The 26,917-nt window shown below is 39.8% G+C and overlaps 2 protein-coding genes across 6 annotated transcripts in view; one reads left to right on the top strand and one right to left on the bottom strand.

The window, feature by feature from the left end:
• Window positions 1-563: 563 nt before the first annotated feature.
• On the bottom strand, window positions 564-18,939 carry LOC130576010 (RING finger protein 151-like). Of its 5 annotated transcripts, none has more exons than XM_057370338.1 (9): window positions 18,801-18,939; window positions 17,310-17,384; window positions 15,801-15,846; window positions 13,657-13,770; window positions 12,478-12,701; window positions 11,820-11,959; window positions 9,923-10,085; window positions 8,439-8,559; window positions 564-7,520 (listed from the first exon to the last, which is right to left on the bottom strand). In XM_057370338.1, exons 5-9 carry the CDS (start codon window positions 12,681-12,683, stop codon window positions 7,287-7,289), a joined length of 864 nt encoding a protein of 287 aa, XP_057226321.1. In that variant the 5' UTR covers window positions 12,684-12,701; window positions 13,657-13,770; window positions 15,801-15,846; window positions 17,310-17,384; window positions 18,801-18,939; the 3' UTR covers window positions 564-7,286. The 5 variants fall into 5 exon arrangements, with proteins under 5 accessions (XP_057226321.1, XP_057226319.1, XP_057226322.1 ...); XM_057370336.1 differs by having other exon boundaries at window positions 15,777-15,846; XM_057370339.1 differs by lacking the exon at window positions 17,310-17,384.
• A 104-nt stretch (window positions 18,940-19,043) lies between these two features.
• The window catches only part of RAD54B (RAD54 homolog B), a 64,932-nt gene continuing 57,058 nt past the window's right edge, over window positions 19,044-26,917 (top strand). The window contains exons 1-3 of the mRNA XM_057370341.1: window positions 19,044-19,109; window positions 22,013-22,166; window positions 22,805-22,976. Coding sequence (XP_057226324.1) covers window positions 22,029-22,166; window positions 22,805-22,976 — 310 coding nt within the window. The 5' untranslated portion in view covers window positions 19,044-19,109; window positions 22,013-22,028. The remainder of the gene's footprint in view (window positions 19,110-22,012; window positions 22,167-22,804; window positions 22,977-26,917) is intronic.

The following is a 26,917-nucleotide window of genomic DNA, read 5'->3' on the forward strand; positions in this document are numbered from 1 at the left end:
CTCTGTTGTTTTGCTCTTCTTACATGTTTGTATTCCATCTGGGTTTTTGCAGTGCATTAGAGATGAGATCCCTGCAGTTGATGGACAGAGAATGAATCGTTTTTCCTTTTTTCCTCTTCATTGTCCTGTTGTCTGTGCAAGACTGGAGTGCCATACTCTTGGACTCCAGGAATKCTCAACTTTTGCCTGTGCTTTGCCTTCCAAGCGGCTGCTCATCCCATTCAGAAATTTCATCTGTGAGGTGGCAGGGAAATCCCAGAGAAGAGACAGTKTTTGACTGAACACCTACTTTGTTTATTGCTCCCTATAAGAGGGAAAATGCAGTCTTATCTACTGCAGGGCACCGAGTTGCAGTGCATGCATGACTCCTGTGCTCTGCAGCCACCGTACCTAAATGTTGCTATTTCATCTGATAAAGAGTGTACTCAAATTTCTGTACAGAATGAAGTGAACCRAAGTGTGTTAATTGTGGTGTAGACCCTTTATTAGTTGAACTTTTATACAAAGTGTACTTCAAAGTGATACAAAGTGTTACATTTCTTTTACAGATTAGAGATTTCTGTTAAGCGCTGGTTTATCCTTGTGCATATAAAGGTAGAAAACGTAAATAGACTGGCAGCGACCCATAATGCTGGAAGACAGTTCAGTGTTTACTCAGTTAATAGAAAGTTGCATAGAATTGTAGGTCTTTATGAAGGCATCTTCTACGTGGTAAAATCTCCCTGAYCTACCGTACTCCATCTGACAACAGTACGGGAGAAAGGCAAGGCTAGTACTGCTCCTTGTCAATACTATCCAGCACTTCTAAGGAAAGTGGCTGTAGAGAAGCACCATGCCAGAAACATCCAAGAGGGCAGCACATGGAAAATATCATTTGCAAGGCTACCCATTTCTATAAATTGTAGGAACTGTTTGCAACYGGGGTCTATTACTACATTACTTTACACAAACACCTAAGAACATTTCAGATAAAACCACTTTTGGCCGTCAAAATACATCACTATAGCAGGTATTTTGCTTGACTGTGCAACTCCCTTCTCTTCTATGCTGACAAGAAACTCCTGTATATGCAAGTTCCACATACTTGACTTAACCGCTTGCTCTGAGTTTTGTTTGTGAATCTCCCAGGCTTGGTACTATGACACCGTGTACCCACCGAACTGTGGATAAAGATTTAATCTCCTTTTAATTCTAATGCCATGTTAAATCCCTGCCATATGCTGGCAGCACACCAGTAAGCTGGCTGGTGGCACAGGCCAGTGCAGCCGCATCACTGATTTTTGGCTGAGGAAACAATCACACCACACTTACTTGTACTTCTTGTTCTCCCTCTTCCAGCTAAAAAAAAGAGCTAGAAGAAGCAACTCAAAATACAACAATTTGAAGAGCTACTGGTCCACTTGAGCAGCAGTTCCACTTGTGAGGAAATGGAACTGATTAAAGTGTGATTTAGTAAGAGAACAGTATCAGCAGTAATTCCATGCTGAAGCCCTCCTGTAATGCACTTTTAACAGAGGCTCTCATAYGATCATATGAAATATGATCATGACTAGGGAAGTAGAATTTCCAAGTGAATGTCTTTAACTTACATTAAGTCTAGTACAATATTTGGAGTCTTAGTTTTTGTGAAAAGGATTAACAGACTATTTGAAAGAAAAAAAAAATCCCTTGCTTCTGCCAACTGCTATTAAGGGCTGCATAATACATGAGACTGGAAAAGCAAGAAGTAGACTAAATATTAATGGGCTATTTAATGTCAGTCTAGTCAAGTGTAAGACAGGTCAAGTGATGATGATACTTCAGCAATGCCACCTTGTGAGGGGCTCATTAGCAAAGGAAAATCTGCAGTGCAGAATTGCTACCCAGAGGAATGGCATAAAGCTTGAAGTCACCAGAGGGACCTGATRCCATTAACTACTGTGTGCCTATTTAAAACATCTCTCAAAGTGCTTCTCTGCTGCTAAAGGAAACCCAAACTGACAGGCCATTCCAGCAGCCAGTGGGCCCAAAGTGTTGCCAAATTTCCACACTGGAAGTTCAGACTGTCAGAGCTCAATTGCACAGCAGAAAGTCCTTCCTTACCACCTAGGAYGTGTTTTCTCATGCAGTTTTGTGTCCATCACTTAGGGAAATGACAGCAGACCTAATGCTAAGTAAACATTAAAAAGACCCTAKTTCCCATCTTGAGGAATTTAGTCATAAATAAGTGGGTGAAGTTTCCGAAGCAAACAAATGCAGAGATCCCATTATGGGGAAAGCACAGAGCTAATAACTTGCTTTCTTTTGTGGTCAGAACAGAAAACATTGGGTTACTGCCCTCTGACTGAGGAAAGATGATCYAGGTCATTGAGTTCTAACACATTTCGAATAATTTTCTTCTTTATATTAGGCAAAGTAGATAAAGTCACATCACAACCACACTGTTACAGTACACAGAAAAGCACTAACTGAATCTAACAGCATGAARTCTGGTATTGCCAAAAAGCTTGAAAATCAGCGTGAATGCTGCAATAATGTCACGCAGAGCACAGACACAACTTGCTTGTTTAGAACACGAGAGTAACAGCACTCTTACTTTCTACCTATTGCTTTAAAACACACACTGATGTAAGTGAACTGACCACTGAACATTTAGTGTGAGTGAAGGTCTTCCCAAATTATAGCTACTGATTTACTGTTTCAGATTATTAAATATGGCTGCTTAAGAGATGTGCTATGTCATGAATTGGTGAGACCRCTACAGAGTCCCAAATATTCTCAATTACTTTGAATGTGGGTTTTTTGCCTGAGCAAACCCTCTTTTACAGAAAAGCTATTTATGTCAGTTTTTAAATAAGCAAGACCAGTTTTTAAATATGTAAGACCTGAACATGTGCACATCTGCCTCAGTGGTACTAAAGAAACAGCAAGTTAGAAAGATTCGTTAATGCCTGAAATTCAGACAGCTCTGACCACAAGCCTACACAGCGTAGACTATGTGCTAAAGAAGATTGCTGCCTCTCTCTTTGGTTATGCTATTAGTGATAAAAGCATTGCTCTGAGTGAAAGCAAGGCATGCACAGTAATGCAGTTGCTTTCTAAACTATAAAATTAACATATTTGGATCATTGAACCTGCACAGATTTTCCTGAGCCTTCAAAATTGATTTAACACATTTAGTAAACAGAAGGCCAGATTTCTCTATAGTTAGTCCACTGATGAGCTGAGGATATGGCTTAGTTATCCCACTGAAAACAACATGAACAGGCTGTGTAAGAAGWCTGGAGAAAGTGTTTGAACCATACAGATTTCTCATGCAGTGCTTACAGATAACCCCTCCTTGATTTGTGGATCTGTTAAAAAATCCTATTGCCAACTTTGAATCATCGAATCATCAAGGTTGGAAGAGACCAAGTTCCACTGTCAACTCAGAACTACCACTGTAACCCCTAAACCACGAAACCAACGCCCAGCACCGGATCCTGACAGCTCTTGAACACCTCCAGGGATAGTGACTCCACCAGCTCCCTGGGCAGCCTATTCCAATGCTTGACCAACCTAACAGTGAATTTTTTTTTCTAACATCTAATCTGAATCTCTCATCTCAGCACAAAGCCATTTCCTCTTGTCCTCTCACTGTAGGCACAGTAGTAGAGACCAGCCCTCACCTGGCTACACACACCTTTCGAGGAATTGTAGACAATGAAGAGGTCCTCCCGAGCCTCATCTTCTCTAGACTAAACAAACCCAGCTCTCTCAKCTGCTCCTCATAGGACAAGCTTTCTACACCTTTCATGAGCTTTGCTGCCCTTTTCTGGACATGCTTCAGCACTTCAATGTCCTTTTTTAAGTGAGGGGCCAAAACCAGACACAGGACTTGAGGTGTGGCCTCACCAGTGCCCAGTGCAGGGAGACAATCACTGCCAGTCTGTTACAGGCCAGGATGCCACTGGCCTTCTTGGCCACCTGAGCACACACATTGGCTCATATTTAGCCAGCTGTCAGCCAGCACCTCCACATCCCTTTCTGCTGAACAGCTTCAAGCCACTCTGCCCCCAGCCTGTAGCACTGCAATGTGTTCCTGCAACCCAAGAGCAGGACCCAGCACTTCACCTTATTGAACCKTGTGCAGTTGTCCTTGGCACATTGATTAAGTCTGTCCAGGTCTATCTGCAGAGCCTTCCTACCATCCAGCAGACCAACACTACCATCCAGCAGACCAACATTGCCATCCAGCTTGGTGCTGTCTGCAAATTCACTCAGGGCACACTCAATCCCCACATCCAGATCAACAATAAAGATGTTAAACAGGACTGACCCAAACACTGAGCCCTGGGGAACACCTCTGGTGACCAGCTGCCAAGTGGATTTAGCTCCATTCCTTACCACTCTCTGGACCTGACATCCAGCCAATTTTTTATCCATCGGAGAGTCCACCCAACCAAGCTGCAAGCAGCCAGTTTATCTAGGAGGATGCTGTGGAAGATAGTGTCAAATGTTTTACTGAAGTCTAGACAGAAAACATCCACAGCCTCTCCCTCATCTTCTAAGCAGGTCACTTAGTCATACATCAGATCAGTCAAGCAGGACCTGCCTTTCTTAAATCCATGCTGTCTGGGCTTGATCCCTYAGTGGTTCTGCATGTGCCACATAATGGCACCCAGGATGATCTCTTCCTCACCCAGAGCTGAGGTCAGGCTGACAGGCCTGTAGCTCCTCAGATCATCCTTCCAACCCTTCTTGTAGATGGGCGTTACATTTGCTAATCTCCAGGCAGCTAAAACTTCTACAGTTAAGCAGGACTGCTGACAGATGATTCAAAGCGTTTGGACAGGTACTTTTGTCAGTTCCATTACTCTGGGATGGATCCCATCAGGGCCCATAGACTTGTCAGTGCCTAACTGCCATAGCAGATCACTAACCATCTCCTTCTGGGTTATGGGGCCCTCACTCATCTACCCATCAACAACTTCCATCTCAGGGAGCTGGGAATCCTGAGAACAGCTGATCCTGATACTGAAGGCTGAGGCAAAGAAGGCATTAAGTACCTCTGCCTTTTCCTCAGCCTGTCACTTCACTATCCTCTGCATTTAACTAATGGCATAGTTGTGGTCAACATATTTATAYAAACTTCTTTTGGTTTTTTTTMACTGTAGTGGCCAAATCAAGCTGCAGCTGGGCTTTGGCCCTATTAAACTTCTTCCTACATGACGTTGTGACATCCTTATGTTTCTCCCAAGTTACCTGACCCTCCTTCCAGAGRTGTTATATTCTCTTTTTATCCCCTAAGTTCCAGCTTAAAGTTCTCTGTTTAATCATGCTGCTCTTTTCCCCTGACAACTTATCCTTCTACACATGGGGACAGGCCATTACTGAATATTTAACAATTCCTTTAAAAAGCACATCCAGCCTTCCTGGGCCCCTTTGCCCTTCAGGACTGACTTCCAAGAGACTTGGTCAACCAGTGTCCCAAACAGGCCAAAGTCTGCTTGCTGAAGTCAAGGCGGAAGTTCTGCTGGCGCCCCTCCTTATTTCACCCAGTAGAGAAACCCTTAGGTTTGCATCCATTCTGCCCAACATGGCCACAGACCACCACAGCACCCACCAGACCTTCCTTGCTCACAAACAACTGGGCCCCTCATCTGTTAGGCTCATTTACCAGCTGTGTTAGAAAGTTACCTTCCACACATTCCAGGAACCTCTAGGCTGCTTCCTCTCTGCTGCATTTCCAGCAGACAAGTGGCAAGTTGAAGTCACCCGTGAGTATGAGGGCTGGTGACTGTGAGGCTTCTGCCAGCAGCTTGTAGAACACCTCATCAGCCTGCTCCTGGCTGGGTGGTCTCTAACAGACTCCCACCATGACATCTGCTCTGCTGACCTTCCCCCTGATCTTTACCCAGAGGCACTCAACCTTGTAATCGTCATCAATTTCAATACAATCCAAACCCTCCCTACAGTACAGTGCTCTCTAACAACCTCTCCTGTTTTGCCTGTCTATTCTAAAGAGCTTATAGCCATTGTAGCACTCCAGTCATGAGAGTCATCCCACCATGTATCTGTGATGGAGATTACATCAAAACCTTCCTGCTGAACAATGGCTTCCAGCTTCTTCTCCTTGCTGCCCACACTGTGCATTGGTGTAGATGCACTTTAGCTGGGCCCCCATGACAGTCCTRCCACCCTAGTGATCCTCCCTTTTCTGAGGTGCATTTGATTGGTACATTTGCCTCCGGGGAAGTAGAGAATGGCTCCAACCAATCAATCTCTTTCTCAGATGCTCTAACATCCCTTAACCCTCCACCTCCTCTTTGAGTTGTACCACCAAGCAGAGCAGATCATTGACCTGCTCGCACTCACACAGATGTTGACTGWGTTACCCTCTCAAGTCAGTGCCAGGCACTGGCACTCCCTGCAGCCTGCTTGACCATAACACAGATGTCTGAAGCCCAAATGACTGTGCAAATATCCATCTCTTGTGGATATCAAGTAGCCTTAAACCTGCAACAAGAAAATTAAGGATACTCTAGGGATTTAGAAATGCTTTAAAGACATTGAGTACCAAATGGACTGGTCTTATGCTTAAAAGATCCTGTAGAAATACCTGATACTTTAAACATATAAAAGCTTCACATTTTTAAATAAGAAGCAGATCTATTCCCACAAACTCAAAGTTATTCACACATCTGTTTAAAAAGGTTTTAGATTATTCTACKACCTTGGGCTTTAGTATTTGTCTCTTAAGGGTGTATCAGCCTGGGAAATGAGAAGAAGCTCTAAAGCAATGGTCAACCTCACCCAAAGTTGTTAAATAGCAGAAGAATTACAATTTTAAGTGCTTGCTTTCCACCTTTGAAATAAGACCTTCTACAGACTACAAACAAACAAAATCTTATTAATTTCTATTACTGACTTACTAATTCTACAATTCACTTTTCCCCAATTAAGTACATSCCAAATGTCATTATGGATGGTCACTTTTGCTTTTTTTGCTTGAAACACAGAYACTTATAGGTTGTTTCCTTCCTGGTCCATAATAGTCCATATCTTTGACTTTAAAAGGCTATAGTTTTCAGGCTTGAAAGACTAAAGAGACAATAAATCAAGTCTCCTTMCCTTTTTTACAAAAACATCATTAGCTAAAAGTATGCTTGCCAGTTACTGGTTTTAATGACCAGTGTTCCTTCAGAGAAAAATATTCTGTTTGTTTTTATGGCCCCAAAACAAATTCAATCATAATTTAGATGTTAAAAGAAAACAAATAAATCAGGTATTATATAAAGAAAAATGCTTGCTGAGATTAGTACTATTTAGATAACTGTAACTTCCCTAGGTTTTCTTTTTGCACTCTCCAGTCGTGTCAAAGGACGGAAATTTGACTTCCTGCTTCCCTCTGTAGTAGTTAACCGACAGTCCTTCTGCAGCCCCTTCAGCAGCTCCATTAACTCCCGTTTTTCCAGCTCTGCCTGCTCCAGCTCCTGACGGTGCTGTCTCTCYGCAGCCATCAGAGACCGTACATCTGACATCATTCGTGACATCTGACTCTGAAATGCAAATACAAATTTACTGCAAGAAGCAAACTCTCTTCTAATGATGGTGCAATGAAGYCAAACTGGCCATGCACATAGGACGATGGAGTCTTAAGAATAAAGAACACTGAAATAATTTTTTGATAGCACAACAAACGTAAACAATTTGAGACACAATCCAGCATTCACCTTCTGGGATAGTCTTGTTCTAAAGATTACAATACATTCTTCAAAAAGTTTCTTTACGAAGTATGGTAAGCTGATTTACCCACTTGCTGCTTATATATTCTATTTCAAGAAACCAAACAAAACATACTTTTGGTTATGTTCAGATACATTCTTGAAAGATTTAATGCCAAATTCAGTGAAAATAGGAGTGTAAACTTTAAAGGACATCCATTGCTTTAAAAATCATTGTTCTGTCCTATAATAAAGACAGGATTAATAAAAGGTTAAGACAGCGTTGCTTGTTACTTGATGAAGTTTATGGTGTACCTTTCCAACCTTCTGACCACAGTCCAAATACCACTGTTGGCAGTAGGGCTGTATGTCAGCTCTGGACTAAGCCACWTTGGATAGCAATTAAAAATGGAGCTGGATATTTAACTATGTCCAATTTGTGATGTTTGCTCTACATGTGGACACTGAAATCAGTCTCAGATTGATCTGCTGACAAGGTTACATATGCACAGAACACTGATGGAGTAACCAGGTGAGCTCCAGTGAACCTGAAGCAGATAAACAACAGGAATACAGCATCCAGCCAGCTTCTTCACAGAGCTGACTAACCTGGCAAARCTTTGCTGGTTTTCCTTCCTTTACTTAATACCATTCTCCTTTGTATGAGACTATATTTACAAAATAAAAAATCACTTCTGGGAAAAGGAAAAAGCTAGACTGTTAAGAGAAGAAAAAAAAAAGCATATTATTTACCTTTAGTTCTTCAATTTCATTTTGCAGAATACTCTCTTTTTGGACCATATGCCTTCTCTGTGAATCTAACCTTGACTCCATCTCATGTTTTGCCTCCTCCACTCTGCAGATCATTTCTGACCTAAAAAGTTTATTTCTCCTTGTTAAGTCTTGTAGGCAGAGAAAATAATGATTTTTCAGATTGCAGAAAGCCTTCTTGCTGTCAAACAGCTTGGTCTAATTCCCATCAAACTCTACAGGATGCCTCTGTAGAGGCATGATTTATTAATGAAAAAGAAATGTCATGAAGAAGTGCATCATGCCCAGGGACACTRAAGTATCCATGAAGAGCCTGTAAAGGACAATTGTATCATATTCCTCAAGTAATTCCATGGGCTCAAGAATGTGTGTTTATGACTTTGAATGATTTTCTGCCGTTTGCCTACGCTAYGTGCTTGCTGAGTGTTACTAAAGGCAGCCAGGATAAGAAGTCTGAATCCTACAGTACTACTAAACATGTAAGTAAGTGAGACAGCCTGAGTGTGTGGACATGGTAGGCACTTACAGACCTGGTTCAGTGGTGGGCCTGGCACTGCTGGATTAACAGCTGGACTCAATGATCTTAGAGCTCTTTTCCAAACTAAAGGATTCCATGGTTCTGTGTAATCTTGTTCACTTTTATGAAGGACACTAAATAACTTTTATGAAGGACACTAATGCAGTAAATTGTTACAGTCTAGTAATTCAATGCTCCACAGCCAAAACCAGCTGGCACTAGATTAACCTTTTGAGTTCAGAAACCAGGCAGCAGAATTCCTTGTATCTCAACACATTTAAACCACATTTGAGCCTTACTTCACAGCAATGTTCAAAAGCACAACACTTAGGAGGTGAAAGATAGAAATGGGGAGGAGCACGAGAAAAAAAAAATAGTCCAACTGGAATATAATGAAAAGGGAAAGCTACAAAAAATACAAAAGATGAAAACAAGGATGCTAGTAAGAAGGGTCATATTGACTGTTATTAGTCCACCAGGACTTTAAAAAATATGAAAACTAGACTTTCAGTGGTTTAATCTACCTGTACCTGTCAAAATAATTACAGATTTTTATCTTCTGGATCTGTAAAAACATAAACTAAATAAAATTATTAAATATTGTGACTTTGTGTATATAACAGAYCAATGGAAAAATTAAATTGCCAACTTCAGTTTGCTTAAGTTTTTTGTCATTTTACATAATAAGCTCACAGTTCTGTTCAACTACAAACAATGGTATTTTATGATTCATAGTAACTTGGATAAAAAAAACTCCAACAATAAAAGAATYAAACCAGCAAGAATTTAAAGTCTATACTGACACACAATAAAATTCTGGCCCATTAGCTTTAAGTGATTAATGGATGATTTGACACACACCAGGATCCAGTGCTAGAATTCAAAATGCTTTATGCAGCCACTTTAAACCCAGCCCAACACAAACGTGAGAGAAACAGAAGATTCATACCGAAGCAGCTCCAGCTCGGTTCTTAGCTCTGCCACACAATTATGCTGTGTGTCCTCTGCACTGAGAATGGTGTAACCACAGCCATTGGGGCACTCCCGGCTCCGGTACTCACACACYGCCAGGTGCCCATCCAGGTTACGCCGCTCAATCTGCACCGTACAACCTGAGCAAGGAACAGCAAGGTAACACAGTCATTTACAACAAAAGCATTTTGATTCATTCCAAACAAAAACACTCAAGAAATGAAGCTGAGAAATGTATTTCCTTAGAAAATGAAATATGACAGTTACACATAGCTACTAATACAATGCTGTTAGATGATCTTATTAAGATACTTGTCCATTAACTGAAAATACTGAAAGGTTTGAAGGAGGCATTTTCGGTACAGTCTTCTACTGCTGGTCTGGCATTAAATCAGCTTCAGTAATGACAATGCTGATGCCAAGCTAAGGCACTGGCAGCTTGCCTGTGCTTCCATCACAGATTGCAATGACTGGAATTGATAATGAGCATGTGTAAAAAAATAGCATGCTATCAAACCTAGGGAAAAAGAAGTAAACAGAGATGTGGGTGAGATGGAATGCAATCTTGTTTTCTGGACAATTTGTTGGTCTTGTCCATCACGTACTAGGCCCCATAAATAACTTAGAACAAACATCTATTAATGAACATTTAATAACTAATACAAAGATAGAAATTCTAGGATACAAACTTTGYGGTTCTGTAGTGACTAAAGTAAAACATAAAGAATCAAAAATACACACTATGTAAATTATTGCTACATTTAACATGATAAACTCGAAGTCTGTAATCTTAATTTAAGAAGTCAAACTTCGTAAAKTTGTAGTTAAATCTTTGTGGCTCACTTTGTTGCAATACACATTTGCATTTAATTTGACGACAATATCAACTTAAGAAAACTGAAATAATGGAGTATTGAAACTTCCCAACAAACCATGTCAGAAAATGACAAAGGAGTTCCCTAGAAGAGCTTAACTAATAAATACAACAATTTGTAATTGAGGTACTCAAAACACACTATATGTATTCTTGGGAAAGAGCTCAAGAAAWCTTAGAGCCCTGACACTCCAAACCCCAGACACCCAGTGTAGTAACTCTATAATATAAACACTACTCTTTCTGTAGGAGGCAGAATAAGTGAATTAAGCATTTGCAGAAATCATTTACTTCTGAGAGAAATCATAACTTCCAGTAGAGCAGTTCTAGTGCCTTAATCATAATTAATTACAATGGCAGACTCAACTATGCCCTTAGCGTCATTAATTAGACACTAACTTTATCTAGGAACATACAACATTTCAAATTAAATCAATAGGGAAATTGTAACAGTATGGCTTTTTAGAGGCATTTTTCTTTCTCAGGAAGTGTAGCCTTGTTTTAAATAAAATGCTCAATATGAACAATTCTAACCAGAATTTTCCCTAGAATAATTCTTATTTCCAAGACATATGCTTGTCRAAACCATGAGACAGATTTGGCAGCTGCACATGCACCAGGAAACCAGCTGTTTTATAAATAAATTATGACCCTTAAGTGTTCTGCAGGGGCTACTGCACTCATTCAAATATCAGAACATTCACTCAGAATTGGAAAACMAACTCATAACTTGACAGAAAGCAAAACTAATGCACTACTACATTTTCACACATTTGAAATTCATCATATTCATTCTGGTTAGTTCTTGGATAAGAAACAGTTGCTAATAATCATGACTGCCATAAACTGGTAATATATTTTGTTCAAAAATACTGCTGTAAAGAGTAGCTTTGAATTTCTGTTTGAAAATAATGGCCATTACTGCAGTTCTGTTGACAGAAAAATGACAAACATGAGTTTTTGAAATACAAAGGATTCAACTTCTCTGAATGTTACTCACCAGCATTGGAGCAAGGTATCTGACTGTACTCACACTCCCTTTCATGCCTGTCTATAGACTCCAGAGAACAAATCATTTCACAGCCATACTCTCTGTTTCTGCAATGTAGCTGAAGACGGTTTAAATCATTTTTCATATATCTACATGCAAAGAAAAAATATCTGTTCTTAAATCTGGGAATATTATTTAAAAATCTGTATTTTCAACTTTTGGGAAAAGAAAGCCCATCTCCAGGAATTGTTAATTACAAACAGCATTACAGTATCTAGCTAAGACTGAAAAGAATAGATATAGAGTGTGTAGTGAYAGTTGTCAAAAATTGCTTTGCTTTGCTTGCTTTCTCTAAAATGAAGTGTGGAAAAGTTTGATGCTGTAAAGGGCATTCAGAATAATATCCAGACAGGTATCTAGAATCAGCAGTCAAGATATTAAAAGGTGGAGAACAAACTAAGTATTGTTTCAGTTTTGAAATTCAAACACGCTAAAAGTTAGTTATAATAAATAGAAAATGCTGATGCTTTCATGCAAGTGGTTGGTGTCTGCTACGAGCATACTGGATAAAGACAGTCTGAGTAATGACAGGAGAAGAAGCTGTGCAATCAAAACTGAGAAATCCTAAATTAATGTAATTTCAACATAYAGCAAGATTATTAGGTACCTGTAGAGAGGTCGTAGCAAAGACACATCAATCATTTGTCTGTCTTCAGGGCAGTTACTGTGATGAACAAGCCACCCATGGATGCAGGCAGTGCAGAAAGCGTGTTCACAAGGAGCCTGCAGTGGATCTTCTAACACATCTCGGCAGATGGAGCACAACAGCCCTTCATTGACATAGCCCACGAAGCGCTCAATATCATAACCCATGCTCCCCACAGCTTCAACCTGTTCAAAAACCCCCAACACACATAAATAAAACAGTCTTTGTGCTGAATCTGTATGGGGAGATCTAAAAAGAGGCCTGAAAGCAATTCTGAAAATATGGTGACCTTAATGTGTGTGAAAAAAGAAGTGAATGTGTGAATGTAAACTAATGCATATTTTGGTGACTTTCAGATTTAAGTGGGAATTTAAGAATTGTACTGCTCGATGTCAGAATCACAAATTTCTATCAAGATATTCTGAACTCTGAAACCAAAGACCTTAGAACAGTTGAGCTGYGCTTGTTCTGAACTCTGTTACTGAACATAACTGTAGCAGCCACTGTGAAACATACAGCTTCTATTTACATGAATACTACTTGGAGCAGAAAAATCACAGAAGGTCAAATGCAAATGTTTGCTTTCCATTTTAATACTTTTCATGTATTAGCTAACAAACTTACAAAACAGTGCTCTTCCCAACAATAGCTGTAACTTTCAGCTAGCAGATCCTGTACTTATGAACTCCACATCACTTAAGATGATGCTTTCATACTGAAAAAAATATTCTCTACTCACTGTAGACCTCCATTACAGAGGGAACAGCAAGAAATCTCCACATGCCTAAAGAAATACTTCATATTCAGGAAGTAAAAGAAGCCAAAACTGCAGCTAACTGTGAAATCATGAAGATCTACTATCGTCTCCTACATGATCTATTTTATAAAACTGAGAMGCTTTTAAATGGATTTGAAAGCTTTGCAAAGAAGAACCAATGGGCAACCTGCCTTCATCCAAATCCCATAATGAAAAGCCTTGTGGAATTTGGAAAGACTCCACAGAACTCGCTTAAAAGAGAAAGTTKTAGACTCCACAGTGTTCCTTAACATACAAAGTTACTTTTGTAAACCYACCGAGGCTCGTGAAAGAGGTTTTCATTAGTTGTGAGGTTTTCTAAATAAAAAAGGAAGATACCTTACCTKTGTAGATTTCACTACATATACATGTAGTTTGCCCAAACACTTCAGAAACAGTTTTCTGCTCAATAAGGCATGTAGTACTTCTTTCAGTTTCTCTTCAGTGCATTATTATGCCTATGAGAAAAATTAGAAAGAATAAGGCTCAGTAGTGTTTCCTAAGTTACTGAGTCCTATGTCTAACAAACCAGCTACTGAATAGATATTGTCTTAACAGCCCATTAAAACCAAGTTTTCCAAAGCAAGTCACTGAAAACGTACAATTTGACACAYGAGAATTGACTAAATTAGAGTGAAAATAATAATCAGTCTCTGCTTCAATTACTAYTGATGCAGGTATTTTTCACAAAACTGAACATTCTGTTGCTGGTCAATTTTGAAGCCAGTTTTGTTTGCAAGACTGAAGATAACTGAATTCAGTATAATTGAAAAATAGCAACTGAAATCCAGTAAAATTCTATTCCTCCAAAGGGTGGAAGTTTCTTATCTAACCTGTTCTTTTCTTGGCCATGATAGACAGCTCATTTTTAGAACAAAACTATTACAATCAGGTTTATTGTATTGACAAATATCATTGGTGTGATGTGTAGCATCATAAGTAAGGTTGTTCACTTAAAAAAAAAAAGATTATAAAAAAATGTCTTAAAATTACTTAAATTCCTTAAGTTGATACCTAGCATTTGCAAGGATCTCTAAGGACCAACATAAAGTTTTACTCTGAAGGGAAAAAAGAACTTTGCAATTCCTCTTCATGAATACAAGATAGAWCTGGAATTTAGAAGATCTTATATATCTGAGTATCAAAGAGTATCTTCACTAATTACAAAAAAGCTTGTGTTAAAAGGGTATTTGCTAAGATTAAAGTTAATAAAAGCTGTAATAAAAGCATACATAACACAAGMAATGCCTGTAATCCAAATACAAAACACATCATCTACTGCAAGATTTCCATRTTAAGTTTTGTTTCTACTGGCATGTTCATTGTGTAGCCAACACCACAGCTTGCACAGACGCTTAAGCAGGCTTCAGATTAGCTGGGATACCTACTAGCCACGTGACCTAGTGACAGCTTTGCCAGAGAAGCAGGAAGGGCAATCCAGAGAGATTCCTGACCACATACTTGGCAGATTTTACAAACTGCTTTCAGCTCTGTGCTTCTGTGGCTATTTGTCACCAAGACATGGAAGCTAAATTTACAATTATCTCGGATAATGCTGTTCCTTCAGCCACAAAATGGACATACTATGTCTTACAAGAATCTGCGTTAGAAAATATCATGGAGATATTTTACTTTCACACTGTTGTTTCCTTGTATGTTTTACAGGTCTTCTGCAAAGACAGGAAATTCAGGACTTTGCTAGTTCAGCATGAACAAAATTATCTTTTCAYAAAGCTGTGATTGTAAGGAAAGCAAGGACTACAAGGGAAAGTATAAAAAGCAGAGAACAGTGCTAACTATCAGTATGGAGAATGTGAAGTATTAGTTCTCAATATTGATGAAAACATTGAAACATACAGTACACTTATGCTGGAGGACTTAAACAGATTTGCTAACATGAACTGTAAGCCTAACACTTTGATTTGGTTTGGTGGATCCCAGAGGATTCTGCTTTTAGAAAACTTCCAAGGRCAGATAAGAGAAAAAACCTCCAAGTATTTTTACTGTCCTAGAGTTTCTGTTCTACTGGAACTGTGAATGCTGTGAGCTACATTTTGCAGAAACATTGCTAATCTCTAAGGATCAAGTCTTCAAGACACCCTTTGGCATATTTTAGCAAGTTTGAAGTCTCAGCAGAATGCAGGGAAGAGTATTTTTATCAAATGGGAAACAAAAACTTTATTTGTGTTTAACAGAGAAACGAAGCGCAAAACCACCAAATATATATGTTATATACATACRTATCTGTATATAAATACATACGTATGGAGGCATAAAGCCCCAACCACAACCGGAATTCAAATGAAGACTGGATGGGAACTTCGAGGCAAAAAACACAGTCAGGGGAGAKTCTTCAGCACATTTTCAAGATTCATGCTGGAGAAGCACCATCCCACACAGTGCCAGAACCCTTGTAACMATGGGTCTGGGACTTACGACAACAGCTATTACTGAAGCACCAGACCTTTTCCAGTACAAGTTTCCTGACCTGAAGAACCAGAGATGTTTTATCTTGTCAACTTCAAGAGATGCACCTTAGTCAAAAGATAAACAGGAKAGCAACAGATAAATGTCATGCACTCCAGCAGTACAGACCAATTTATTCAGTATTTCCACCACAAAATGAGATAATTTTCAGCTTCTGCTTACCCCCAGAAACTTCTTTCTTCCCCATTTGGCCTTAAAACTTATTTTCCTTTTTCTACTACAATTCAACAATTGTCACAGTCCTTTTTTGACTGCACCTATAAACTACATTWTGTTGAGAGATACCAATTGCTTAGCTTAAGCAAGTAACTTCTAAATAGAATGAGTCACTTAGAATTATAACATGGTGTGATTTAGATTGCCGTTTGCTTTTAAGATCTTGTTTTGCATACATAGCTTGGGTTGCTGGAAGCCTTAGGCTTGTGGACTTTTGCCTAGACATGCTTCTGGCTGAACAGAGKTAATTTCCTCAGTAATTTTCCCAGTAGCTGGTACAATGCTGTGTTTTGCCTTTAGAATGAGAAGAATGTTGCTGACACACTGATGTTTTAGTTGTTGCTAAGAAATGTTTATCCTAAGTCTAGGACTTTATTTTAGTTTCCCATGCTCTGCTTGGGAGCAGGTGCACAGAAGGAGCTCATGGTCATCAGCAGAAGCTGCAACACAACAAGATAAGAACGGATAATGGCTTGCCTGAATGGAGATCGAGAGAGAATCCAATAAACTGCTAGAAGACCCCAGACCAAAAACCACCACTGGACTAAAAGAACCATGTGAAGAGCATATGGGGAGGGTGCATGAATTGTAAGGGCATCATTYTGCAGGGATTTCTTTGTTTGGGAGAGAAAGCACATATACTATGACAGGCTATTTGCTTTTCATTTCTCCCTGCGGTTCTGAACAAGCAAAAATCTCCTCCAGACTTCAGAGGTATCAASCAATTTTTCAAYAGTTGTCATSCCATGTTGTTTGCCAGGCAGATGCACACCCAAAACCAGCCTTGAGCTGTGTACTTCACTGACCTCAGAGATTTGGTGTGGATATGATAACAGGGAGAGTACAGATGGGATGTAGTTCCCAATGACAGCCGCATCACACAGGTTGCTAAATGTCTGGCACTAAGCAAAGCTATTCCACTGTGAAAGTCAGGACACTGAGATGGGATTAATGACTTTCATTTTCTTCATCTACAGTAGCTTCTGATTTTTAAAAAATGCTTCTTTTCCATGTGACAAAACAAAGCACAATGTTTGAAGGGCTGGAGTGAACCATGAGAGAAACAACAGATGTGCATGGCTAAGACAGTATTTTCAGAAATGCTGGAGGAACAGAGTCTACGGCCCAAAGATGAGGGGACATTGAGATACAACATCGCTTCAGCCTTTATTTTCACAAAGACACACTGTGCTTTAAATCCTGCTATTACAGAAGCAGTAATTAAGGGTGTTCATGCCACTCTGACACTGTAAGCCACTTCAAGCCAGCATTAATGTCCAAAGGGCAGACTCACCCCTTCAACAGTRATGGTACAAGCGGTTTTGCAGGCACTTAATGCATCACTCCASGTAACTGACCTGTTTTAATACTGAATTGGGGAAAAAACATTAACTTTGGCAGCTTTTTTATAGTAGCCCAAGACTATCTATCCACTAATTAATGTGATCCAAATTCCTCTAGCTCCTCCTTTGAATCAGTCAGAATATTTAATTTGCCCCTTCCCTGAACTAGCTCATGCTACTTACCATAGACAACTACTCACTAATTAGATTTGCTGGGCTAGAATTTCTTGTAGATTGCTCAGTAAAAGCTCCAGGGACTGTGTAAGCAGGGCATGACCAGAGATAAGAAACTGCAGCCAGGGCAGAAAGGGAAGAAAAACAGCAGAAGTATCTATGGTCAAGGCTGCTGTGAAGCTACTCCCTCAACTCAGCTCCCCAGACTGGTACACTGTGGAGTCTCATGAACATTTGTATAAGAGAAAAGGAACAGAGGTGGGTAAGAATAAATGGACAGCAGYACCACCTTACACTGATGCAAACAACTAACTTTTTTCCAAAAATGTTTATATAATACATACAAAACAACTTAAGGCCTCTACCAGAAACTACACAACTACTATAACTATTTTGACAAAGAACATTCTTATACGACACTTGCTGTSCTGCWAAACCTACTMAGAACAGTGCCATCCATGAGCTGMCTTTCACARACCAGAGTSCAGAGAAGGGCAATGGAGCTGGTGAGCGATCTGAGCACAAGTCCTGTGAGGAGCGGCTGAGGGAGCTGGAGTTGCTCAGCCTGGACAAAAAGAGGCTCACAGGGCAGGAGGTTATAGCCAGGTGAAAGTTGGTCTCTTCTCCCAGACAACCAGCGAAGGATGAAAGGACATCGCCTCAAGCTGTGCCGGGAGAGGCCCGGGGGTTCAGGTTGGACATTAGGAAAAATTTCTTCACAGAAGGGGTGGTCAYACATTGGAAMGGGCTTGATRATCTCAGAGATCTTTTCCAACCTAACTGATTCTGTGACCACCTTCGAGGCTGTGCAGGGCGGGGCTCTGCTACCCTGAGGCAAATCCAGGGTCAGAGGAGCTCTCTTGCCCTTGGAGATATGGGAGGGGAAATTTTGTTCAGGTAGAAGGGGAAAAGCCTCCGGATACGGCTGGGAAGGCGCTTCGGGGAGGGTCAACGATCCCGGTCACAGAGCATAGAACTGGACTGGAAACATCTGGAGCAGCGACCCGACACCAAGAAACAGCACCTGCGTGGCCTCAAGCATCTCCAAACACCCTCACAGCTACACGCACCATTACCGCTCCCTTCCCCACACTCCGGCGATACCGCCGCCAGTTCGGCACAGGGCCCCCCTGACAAACGCCGCGGACAAACCCCGCGCAGCGCCCCCCGCCCCAGCCGAGCCCAGCCCATGCCCCGGTCCCGCTGCCGCCACCCGCCCTTCGCCCCTCGGCCCCGGCCCACTCGGGGCCGCGGCCCCTCTCACTCACCCCGCCCGCCGCCGCTCACTGTCGCGCAGCCGAGGCGCCCTTTACGGCCGCTCTCGCTTGACGGCGGCGTGGCGGGCAGCCGCTCCACCATGCTGTGTGTGGCACCGGGGCCGCGGGCCGGCAATGCGCATGGCAGCCCTTCCTGAGGGCGGGAAAAGCTCAGCGGCGCAGCCCGCCCGGCCCCSGCGCAGGCGCGTTCGTGGGGTGGGGATGGCTGCGCGGGGCGCATGCGCGGTGCGGCGGTGGGGCTGCCGGGAGTGCGCGGCGGGACAATTGAGCGCAGAGGCGGCACCGGCGGCGGGATTGCAGGTACGGGCGGATTGACTGGGGGGKCCTGGGGGGAGCGACCCTGGGAAAGACCTTAAAGATGATCTAGTTCCACCCCCCGCCCTGGGCAGGAACATCCTTCACTAGATCAGGTTGCTCAGAGCTTCATCCTGTCCTTGAACACTCCGGAGATGGGGCATCCGCAAGTTCTCTGAGCAACCTGTTCCTCACCACCCTCAGAGTGAAGAATTTCTTCCTCTTATCTAATCCAAGCCTGCTGTCTTTTAGTTTGAAGCCATTCCCCCTTGTCCTATTACGACATGGTCTTGTTAAAATTCTTTATAGCTACTTCTGGTCTGAAGTGATTTTTCACTAAYATTGATGTTCAAGGCGGTGCACTCGCTGCGTGCAAATCATCTGAATAAAAGCTGATGTTGTGTCACGTCTCTGTAGTTGCCCAGAGCCCCTGTTCTGCCTCATCATCGGTGCCGGCAGTGCCTCTTCAGACACTCGGGGAGCAGCCTATTCCGTTTGGGCTGAGATGGGTATTGCAGCTGTCTTTAGCAGAGCTCCGTGTATACCGTGTTCAGCTGGATGTGTAAAATTTTGAAACGTTCTTTGTATGTGTCTTTCATTTTTAATACATMTATTAATGTACCCTTAAGGACAAAAGTACAACAGAATTCAATGCCTGACAAACCAGATGTCTCACCCATGAGACGGTTTGGGCTGTGGTTTCATGGTGCACTGGGTTTGGTCAGGTCTGGCTGCTAATAAAAGGCAGCAGCAGTGCTTTTTGCATTGCTTGCAGCTGGTCCCTGCAGCCAGACCTAACTGTAAGGGAAGTACAACGTTCCCTGGTGTGTCAGTGCTGTCTCTGAGGAAAGGACATATTTGCATGTTCATTTATTTAGCTGTGGTGAGAAGCTGTTCCTTGCCCTTGCTACACCCACTGTGATCTCATCTAAAAGATCATCAGTGGTTTGTTGTACATCCATAATGTTCTATTGCGTAGTAGTGTAAAGGGACAAAATGTAAACYGTTTGGTTATTATATTTTTAAACATATTTTTGTTATATTTCATGAAAGCTTGTGTTTTAAAGGCAAAGATATATGTCTGCATCYAATATTTCATTTTAAACCCCACAAACCCTTAAGAGTCTTTGTACTTGCAAGTAGGTAATTCAGGTAATTATGAACTTAGTGAGTTATCTAGGGTAGTATCTTCAAATGTCTTAGTAATTTTCAAATCTCCTAATGACTTGTTTTTGTAGTTTAAGAYCACAAAATGACAGTGCAATGTCATTAATCATGGATATGTGCAATTTGTGCTTTCCCATTCCCCAGAACCAGAAATGCAGTGGACAGGGTTAGTGTAGCACTGCAGTGGTACTATGTGCAGTCCTCATGGAGGGCCGTGGGGTGTCCTGGGTTGTCTTCCCAAGCATCATTGTGCATTGTAGGGTTGGGTAGAGAACTCATTCAAATTCACATGGCACTTGAAGCTGTCTGTGCTCTTGAAATCTACTCCCCTGAAGGTTCTGGATGCCCTTGCAGTGATTTTTGCACTACAGATACTCCTGTTATCATAACCAAGCTACTCCCTTAGTGCATAGGGTTGACTAAAATTCATATGCTATCACTGTTGCCAGGTAGGCCTAAATTATGTGAACTGCTGTAGWCACAGTCAGAGGCTTCTTTCCTTGTACTTTTAATAACAGCCACAGTGGWAGTGACAACAGTTGAGACCTCTGAGATTTATGTCTAGTAACAGCATCATGCATATGGTAATTGTGCAGCTATGGGGGAGAGAGCAGTACTCCTGCTACCAGTGTCTGCATGTTTGTAAAGTGTTTTGGCAGTGCTCCGTTACTGCTGCAGTGCAAATCTTGGAAAGAATGGTGGCTGTGCCCCAGGAAGCCACTGGAGTGCAGAGCAGCACCAAAAAAGGTGCAGAAGCACACTGGCTGTAATAGCAGGATGCAAATGCGGATGTGCTTTTGAGATGGTACAGAAGTTTGATTCTCCAATCTGTATTATGATTTATTTTAACTTAGTGGCTGGGGGATTATTTAAAATAAATGTGTAAATGGAGAATTAAACCTGTAACTGTACCTGTAAGTTGGGTTTGCCTTCTTCATTTCAGCTGCTGTGTTATTCTTTTGGAGGTTTTTTTTTTGTTTGTTTTATTTCTATCTATACTACTTTGAAGCAGTAAGATTACAACTTGTTATTCTAGTGGTTGCAAAGTAAACTTTGTCATATTAACATTGGCATATGTTTGATTTTGTCCTAAGGTTGTTCAGGGGAATAATGTTCTTGCATTTTGAGGGARAACCTGTAATACATTCCTTCCACTATTTGAGTGGACATAACATGGAGCAGTAATATCAACTGTAATTTTCAGATAATTTTCTGCTGAATTCKAAYMTTATGGTGAATCTGAATGACCAATGTAATTGACTGTTTAATGCAAAATGCTGTTCCCAGGTATGAGACAAACCTTCAACATTCATTGTTCATTGTGTACTAATACTGGGCTTTACAAAATTATGTTTTAAGAGTTTGGAACAATAAGTTTTGCTTAAAAATGTCTTTCTTTTTATAAACTGGTGTTTGTTAAGTAGCCCTATACTGTGCATATCCAGAGCATGTATTGCTATTGGGAACTGCATTARTGGCTTTTTAAATGAGAAATGAGATGTTCAACTGCAGATTTTTGTAGTTGATCTTTCTTAGTACTTAAACAAAGCATTGCAACAATACTACTTTTTCTTAAATTTTATTATGMTTGTGAATTAATATTGTTATTTGAAGATCTTTTATCCTTTCTTATTTTTTGAAATAGTGCTTATGTTGTCATCTATGGATATATTTTTATATGTAAAATTTATCCTGACTACAGTTGCCTTTATTTGCCTCCTTCCTTCCTGTCTACCCTCCAGAGCAGCACAACCAGATATGAGGCGATCTGCAGCTCCAAGTCAAGTCCTAGGGAGTGCAGCCAAAAAGCCAAGGTTTATACCACCTAGAAAATGTGTTGCTGATTGTCTCAAGAATGAAACTAAGGAGATGGACCAAGAAATGAAGTTAAAGGAGGTAARCTGAACAGCGCACTAAAAAGTATTTTGCACAGTATTGTGATTAAAAGGTAACATCTGATCTYACCACAATCTATGCTTAAATAATCTATTCAGAACAGCTTTGCTCTCAGTACCTTTCATCTTGCTTCTCAGGTTAAGTTTCTCCAACTCTGTGGAGCAGATGCAGAAAAATGKTTTTCAAATAAATAAAAATAATCAGTATTGAGCCCAAATGCAATTCTCAAGTGTAAAGGAGGTAGGGATTGCATCTTGGTATGGGCTTTATTGGATTTTTTTGGGGGAAAAGCAATTAAAAACCCAGGATAGTTTTAATAAAGTGTCAGTACATTGAGTTRCAGTTCTGCTGCAAGGAAATTTGTCTGAAACATTTAATCTTGACACAAAAAAGCATCACAATTTTTATATTTATCTACAGAAGWCTTGTATTAAATTCATAAACTATTTGCAGAAGTATTTGGTATTGTGTGCATACACTTTTTGTTGTGATGCATATAATTTTGTAGAGATGTATATATTTATGTAGAAAGTTTGATAATAACAATATGTCTTGAGATCCCTTCTTGTTGCTCTTTTCTCTGTTTCTCTTCACCTTCATGAAGGAAATGCTATTGTGARCTTATTTCTCTTTTGCAGATAAATGAGAAAGAGAGAAGTGCTTCATTGCTTTCTAAAATAAATGTCCAGAATCAAAATGAGAATTTTACACAGTCTATGGAGTCAACTGGAAAAATAAAGACAAAATCATGTTTCAACATTSACAAGTGTAGCAAAGTGGAAAGGAAAACGCTAAATGTGCCCAAAGCTGGTAAGGTCTTTCTTATTTACTACCATGTATCATAAGAGAAATTTAAAGCTTATGAATGATACACTGCATATACTGAACTACTATGAAGCGAGTTGATAATGCTGCTATTCAGGTTTGTATCTTCCAGAAGAGCATTGCRGTCAACTCACTCTAATCTACAGTTGGAGAAATTAAAGTATTGTGATGTTTTAAATAGTGGGRAAATACTGTAATTTGGAGACTTTGCTGACTTCATGCAAAGAAAGTTAACCACTCTGAATGGATTCGGGTTTTTTCAGAATTCATGAGGGTTTCTTTTCTTTGGTGGCTCCAGTGGGCACTCAAGGTTTTAGTCAACTCTAGCCAGAGAGCAGAACTGGCTTTGCTCATTTGTGGGTGTGCACTTCATCAGTTGTGCCCTGGTAATGAATATTACTCTTAAAGCTAGCCACTGCAAAGATAGTGAAGTGTCTGAACTGTGGCAAGGGCATTTGGATGGACCTGAACAACATTGAGGGGTTAGATGTCTTCATGTCCCATGTGCCTGGACCACAGATGCAGCAGAGTTCTGTGTTGTGTGAATGCAAGTGTATGTCCTCAGGAGCCAAGTACATCTTGAAAGCCTTGCACTTGAACTAGGTTACTAACTTGATGGATGAAAATTGCTCCTTTTGGAGCCAGCTCAGGCATTTTAACACCTGTCTTACAGTTATCTCACTGTTGTTTTTTTCATAATTGATTATGTTATTTGAAGTGTTATGCTTCCCTATAGGTACATCTGCAAAAATTTGWATCTGCTAGTTCTGCTTAGCAGTGCACTTGAAAGATGAATAATGTATTTGTTTCCAAAATAATCTGGGAAATCACCAGTCATTCCATTAAAAAATGTTGTGAGGGGGAGAAGATACTAAATGTCTTTTCAGTATCATGACTTCTGAATGCAGCTGGTGTCAGTCTTCAGTGATGACTTTAGAAAAAAAATCAAAAAATTGTGGATTGAAACAGTGTAAGCTGCTTCTGTTGATGTGCTACTGTCTTTCTGAACAAGCCATTTTGACCAAAGCCTTTCYATGCCTGCAGAATGGGGCTGACCCTGCAAGGCTTTGAAAAAACGGTAATGAAATGTGGTATGAATGAAGGAAATATAATGTCAAAGTTAGTTATCGTTTTCTTGTTTGCTGGTGATGCAAGCACTGTAGTGAGAAAACAATGCTCAATTGACACTTTCTTAAATCTTAAGTAATTTCTTAATAACTTAGATTTTCCAAGACAGTTTCTGCCCTTTATGCTACTTTGTCTGCTAATGTAATTTACAGCTAATGTAGCAATTGCATTGACTATGTAAATCATAACTTCCTTTGTAGTGTGAAGTTAAATTGTTTTGTCAAAGCTGGCATTGGTATGAAATTCAGAACTAATAGAAACCAATTGTGAAAGCCAGAGTCCGTTTGGGTTTTTTATTATTATTAACATTGTAATGGAATTATATTTGACTATCAATCTCYGGAGCCTCATACTTCTCTGTTAAAGGGGCATTAAAATAATTTCAAGATTGARAAAGTCTTTGTGTATGCATTATTTTGGTTTATTGTCTCCGTGTCATTTAATGCAGATAATAARCAGTTTGATAGTTTTATATCATACTCAAAGCTGCTGTGTTTGGGTTTCCAGTGCAATAGTGGAATGTGTAAATAAATACCCTAGTTTCCATTGAAATTCTTTGGAACACCTGTGAACCATTGGACAACTGCACTGTTCATAGACCTAATCTGTCTGAAACCCAGCCCTGAAAATGCTGTGCATTCTTTCAAAAAAACTCGGCTGTCTGACACATGGTGTCCATTTCTTGGAGCAGACAAGTAATATTTGATTAGATGGAATCAATCTAAAAATTATAGCATATCTGGCTTTAAAAAATACTTGTTTTCCTAAGCTTCTTTTMAAAAATCTTTTTCCTAAAATGTCAATAATAAAAATGAAGTGTAAGAGACTCTGAAATTCTGTGAGATGAGGTATTGCCAGAGACATTTAATAAATGTAGCAGCTGTTGAATGAAACCTACATATGTGTTGTAATTTTATGAGTCTTTGAACTGTAAGATATTGAACATGCTGTTCATTGGGCAATTTATGACTTGTGATTGTAAGTTCTGAATACTGGGAAAAAATGTTATATGTCTTTGTAGGAAAATGAACTTTACTTCTGCTTTATGAATCGATGTTTGCTTGTTTTTAAGAGGCAAAAGAACATGGCAATCTCTTTGGTACCTTTGTTATGTATTCAGAATATAGTACTTGTTGACACAATGRATCTTTGGGAGGGAGGTGATTTATCTGGCGTTGTCATTAATACTCTTTGTCATATGCCTCCAAAGAATTCTATCAGCTAAATGTGCATGCTCTTTGAAAATGAAAATTACTTTAACATTCCTAAACTATTTACCAGTAACTGGAAACAAAGCCATAAATGTGTTTGGAAGTATATTATTGCACCTCTCAAGTGCTTGGTTTCTTCTTGTCCTCGTGTATGTTATTCTGAGATTCTATTAGCAATAACAAGAAAACACAAATAATTTGAATTTGAACAAACAACGAACAGGCAGATCCTTAGACTCTACTAAGATCTCCTCAGTGTTGCTAGTGAGCGGAATTGGGAAGAACTGAGGTTTTTCCCTGCATCACCTTCAATTTAGTTATTTTAATACGTATTTATTTGATTTATATAAAGTATACATTATGTAATTTATGTTTATTATCTGAGTTTACAGCTTGCTTTCTGTTGGTACTTTTAATCTTGGACAATGTTGCTGTGTTTTTCCTTTGTGCTTACTATATTGTGTGTGGAAATGAATAGCTCTTTCACCTGAACACTGAGATGCAGCATTCCAGTTGGACTGAGATTTCATTGTTCAAACTGGATGTAGGTGTACAGAAAAACTGGATATAGAGTTTTATTCTGTTATAGCTCACCACCTGTTTGGCTTGGGTTTTGATTCAAGGGTGCCTTGTCTTTCATCCATCACTAACATCTGCTAAWCTATCTTCCAAGATGAACTTTGCCAGAAGTTATACTCAGATGCTGTCTTTGAGCTAACAATGAGGACAAATTGCAACCATATTTCATAACAGGGTTAATGTGCTCACTCTATGTCTCTAAATAGATGTTTCTGAATGTTTTTCATGCTGATGATATCAACTGTATTTATTATTTGCATGAAGGTTTGAATTTGTTTTCTCTATCTTCTCTGGAAAGTTAATGTTTACTGTAAGGTTTGGACGCTTTCTACACTGAAGCCTCATTTTTCATCACGTGGTTCCTTCATCTTTCTAGAACATTGTTACACGTCTGATACCTCTTATCACTTGATATGAATAAAATAATTTTAACCAATTAATGTGAATATTAAGAGAAAATCCACTGTTCATTTATGTCAGTAGTAATCAATTACCTATCACTTTTAATCAAAGGATTAAAATACTTTATTTTCAGGATTTTTATATTGTCCAATTTCAGTTTAGCTACCTAGTTTTTGTTTCTAGTAACAATTGAAAACAATTGATTCATGCCTGACATCTCATAATGAAGCAGATTATTGCTAGAAATWCTTGGATATCTGAAAAAGTAGAAGTATTAACTTCTGTTGCACTTCACAGATAAACTAAAGATATTTCAGTCAATCTATTTTAGTGGTGAAGCTGCAGGTATAGCTGCAGTTTTGTGTGCCCTTCAAATGTTTTTATAAACAGCTGGTAAAGCAGTTTAATCTTTGGGTAAAAGATACTCTATAATAATATGTAGCTCTTAATTATTGCCAAGTATACCTTAGAACAGCTAAGATGTGACTGGATGCCTGAGTGTAAGTAATTTATTACTGCACTGTTTGCAAGTAAAATTCTACAAGTCTATAAATTTTGTTCTAATAGTATCAAATTACTTTGCTAGGTCTTTATGATTTAAAATGT

This window comes from Malurus melanocephalus, unplaced genomic scaffold (assembly GCF_030028575.1).
Source record: "Malurus melanocephalus ecotype Western Australia unplaced genomic scaffold, MMel_1.1 scaffold_123, whole genome shotgun sequence".
In the NCBI taxonomy this organism is placed as follows: Eukaryota; Metazoa; Chordata; class Aves; order Passeriformes; family Maluridae; genus Malurus; species Malurus melanocephalus.